General features: G+C 47.3%; 1 protein-coding gene across 1 annotated transcript in view; it reads right to left on the reverse strand.

The window, feature by feature from the left end:
* The window catches only part of LOC107094252 (ephrin type-A receptor 7-like), a 25,203-nt gene that overhangs the window by 14,259 nt on the left and 7,774 nt on the right, over positions 1–3,170 (reverse strand). The window contains exon 3 of the mRNA XM_015389770.1: positions 734–858. Coding sequence (XP_015245256.1) covers positions 734–858 — 125 coding nt within the window. The remainder of the gene's footprint in view (positions 1–733; positions 859–3,170) is intronic.

Genomic DNA, 3,170 nt, shown 5'->3' on the forward strand with positions numbered 1-3,170 from the left:
AAGCTAAGAGCTAATCTAGGAGCTAAAATAAGAGCTAAGCTAAGAGCTAAGCTAGGAGCTAAGCTAAGAGCTAAGCTAAGAGCTAAGCTAGGAGCTAAGCTAAGAGCTAAGCTAAGAGCTAAGCTAGGAGCTAAGCTAAGAGCTAAGATAAGAGCTAAGATAAGATCTAAGATAATAGTTAGATAGGAGCTAAGCTAAGAGCTAAGCTCAGCAGCTGCTGACTGAGTGTGTGGTTTTGTCTCATTGTTGTAAAGTGAGGTCTTCATAGCTTCATCTGCTAACGTTCTGTTCAGGAGTGAGGAATGCTCTGCTTAGGGTCATTTTCAGGGTTAGGGCGAAGAAAGGGCTGAAAATCACCGGCAGTCGACGCCTGGTCCTCACTACATATAGCAAGATCAGAGAGAGTGTGTTGGTGTAGAAATTCAGCTGTAGATTTCATCCTTTCTAACCTGTCAGGGATCCAGATGTGAACCAGTTTATATCATCTGGCGCCGTAGATCAGCTGGTTAAGTTTTAACAGAACAGTTTAACCCTTTAACTTCCTGCTGCCGCTCATCCAGGAGGTTTAACATCTTCATAGCTTCATATCCTGTCTATTCGTGTATTTCTGTTTTTCCCTCTGCAGAGCAGAATTTAAAGCGCAGCGGTTTGAGTCGTTTTTGAGCCGCCTTACAGGTAAGTGCATGGAACCAAAGGTTCTGCTGGGAACCAGAAAGGTTCTGCAGCTCTTTACCTTCTCGTAGTACTTGACTTCATACTCGGTGCGGCTGCTGTTGGGGTAGGAGGGCTCTCTCCACACCAGCGTAACGCTCTTCTCCTCGATCTTCTCCGCTCGCAGCTCGCTGACCAGAGATGGAGCTGCAGAAGAAGAGGAGGAGGAAGAGTTAACAGGTGATGGTGGTGAAGGTGAGGAACGGCCATGAGGCGCAGGAGGAGGACTCCATGGTGCAGCTGGAATGTTTGCTCTAAAGTTCTCCTGAACCAAAGTGTCTCCTTGATCCCTGGTGAACGAAGCGTTGCTAATGAAATGTTCTGTAATGACTCCACTCACTGAACAAACAACCTCATTACTGACAGAACAGCAGCGCTTTGCTTCTGCCAACAGATGACAGGCTGGGAGCCCCAGGCTCCGCCCCCTCAGCTGAACTGCTAATTAAATTAGAGATAATTAGCTCTGGAATGAGCTGTCAGAGAGAGAAACAGGGCTGATGCAGGTCCAGTTAGAACCATCAGAACTTCTCCATCGTCTCTGACCACAAACATCATCTTCCTGTCTTCATTCTTCTCCCTCCTGACCTCCATCATCCAAGGAGGAACATCAGCGATCTCTGCTGCTTCAGACAGCTCTGCTTCCAGAACCATCATCCACCACCAGCTGGGAGAACATCTCAGAGCCTGGATCTCCATGAAGGAGAGAAGCCTGGTGTTCTCCTCAGAGGAGCAGTCAGTTCTCCGGGCTCAGATGTTCTGGGATGGCCATCATGGATCCGATGGATCAGATCTTCAGGTGTTTGTTGGAGCATCCAGGAACCAGCTCTGTGATGGTAGGAGGTGGATCATGGTTGAACATCTCCTCCTCTGTGATGGAGAAAAGGATCTCCTGAGATCTCCTGGGCGATGGAAACCACCTTCCAGATCCCAGAGTGAGGAAGAGGAGGAGCAGCTCCTGGACTGGTCTGCTCCACAGACACTGATGAAGAATCCAGATGTCTGGTTCTGAATCAGATCAATCTGGATCTGGATCTTGGAACCTTTGGTCCAATCAATTAATGGCTTAGACCTCCAACCTCCTCAGAGGTGGAATCCTCAACCTGCTGCCTGGAGGTCTGGAGGGGTCAGAATGTTTGGAGCTTCTCAGCTAAAGTCAGAAGGTTTCTCCTGAAGGCAGCAGATCTAAAGCTTAGCCTCTGTTCTCCAGAGGAGGGAGGGTTGGATGGACTGTCTCCTCCAATCAGAGCCTGAGTTGTTCCTACATGTCAGAATCAGACTGATCCAAGAGATGAGAAGCAGAACCTGGAGGTTCTCCACCTCCTTGTTACAGGAGAACCAGATGAAAGACAGCAGAGCAGGAGGACCTCGCCGTCTGCAGCTTTCCCATCTGAAGGTTGGAGCGTCTGACTGGAGCTCCTCTGGAGTTCCTCCATGAGGACGGAGGTCAGGACCTGCTGACAGAAAAGGTTGGTCTTTATCTGATGTTCCTCCTAATCTGAGCGTTTGGGCAGAAGGTTTCCTGTTCCCGGGTTTAAACACCCAGAGGCTCCATCAGTAATCCTAACCTCCACCTCCAGCAGCCCTTTCTTCTGGGGGGGAGGGGTGGGGACTGAGCGTGTTTGGAGCGTGCCTCTACTCATGCATCACTAATCCCCGGCTGCCCCAGGAGCTTAATGCCGGACCGATCCCCTGTTCCTCTTCACATTCCCACCGTGGAAAATCTCCCCTCTTCCCCCGGTGGCCTGGAAGCTCCTGATAAAAGCTGGTCTGAAATGGAGGAACCACTTCCTCTATTAACGATGGAAAGAACTCCGCTTGCTTTATGCACCCTGCTGGATGTAAGGCGGGGACCAGAACTCTGTGGATTGGAAGTGACCCTAGTGAATCAATGTGTTTAGAAAAGATCCCTTAGAAATACACCCAAGCACAACTAACAGGATTGGAGGAAAGAAAAACAACCTGCTGGAAGAGACCAGGAAGCAGAGAAATGATTCTTTAAGAATATGATGGTGAGAAAGAGAGAGAAGCTGTGAGGAAGGAAACAATGGAATATACGATGGGAAATGAGGAAGGAAATAATGGAAGATTTGATAGGAAATAAGGAAGGAAATATTGGAAGATTGACAGGAAATGAGGAAGGAAATATTGGAAGATGTGACGGGAAATGAGGAATGAAATAATGGAAGATTTGACAGGAAATGAGGAAGGAAATAATGGAAGATGTGACGGGAAATGAGGAATTAAATAATGGAAGATTTGACAGGAAATGAAGTAAATAATGGAAGATGTAACGGGAAATGAAGAAGGAAATGTTGGAAGATTTGACAAAATGAGGAAGTAAACAATGGAAGATGTAACGGGAAATGAGGAAGGAAATAATGGAAGATTTGACAGGAAATGAAGAAGGAAATAATGTAAGATGTAACGGGAAATGAGGAAGTAAACAATGGAAGATGTAA

This window comes from Cyprinodon variegatus, unplaced genomic scaffold, assembly GCF_000732505.1.
Source record: "Cyprinodon variegatus isolate N-32 unplaced genomic scaffold, C_variegatus-1.0 Scaffold472, whole genome shotgun sequence".
In the NCBI taxonomy this organism is placed as follows: Eukaryota; Metazoa; Chordata; class Actinopteri; order Cyprinodontiformes; family Cyprinodontidae; genus Cyprinodon; species Cyprinodon variegatus.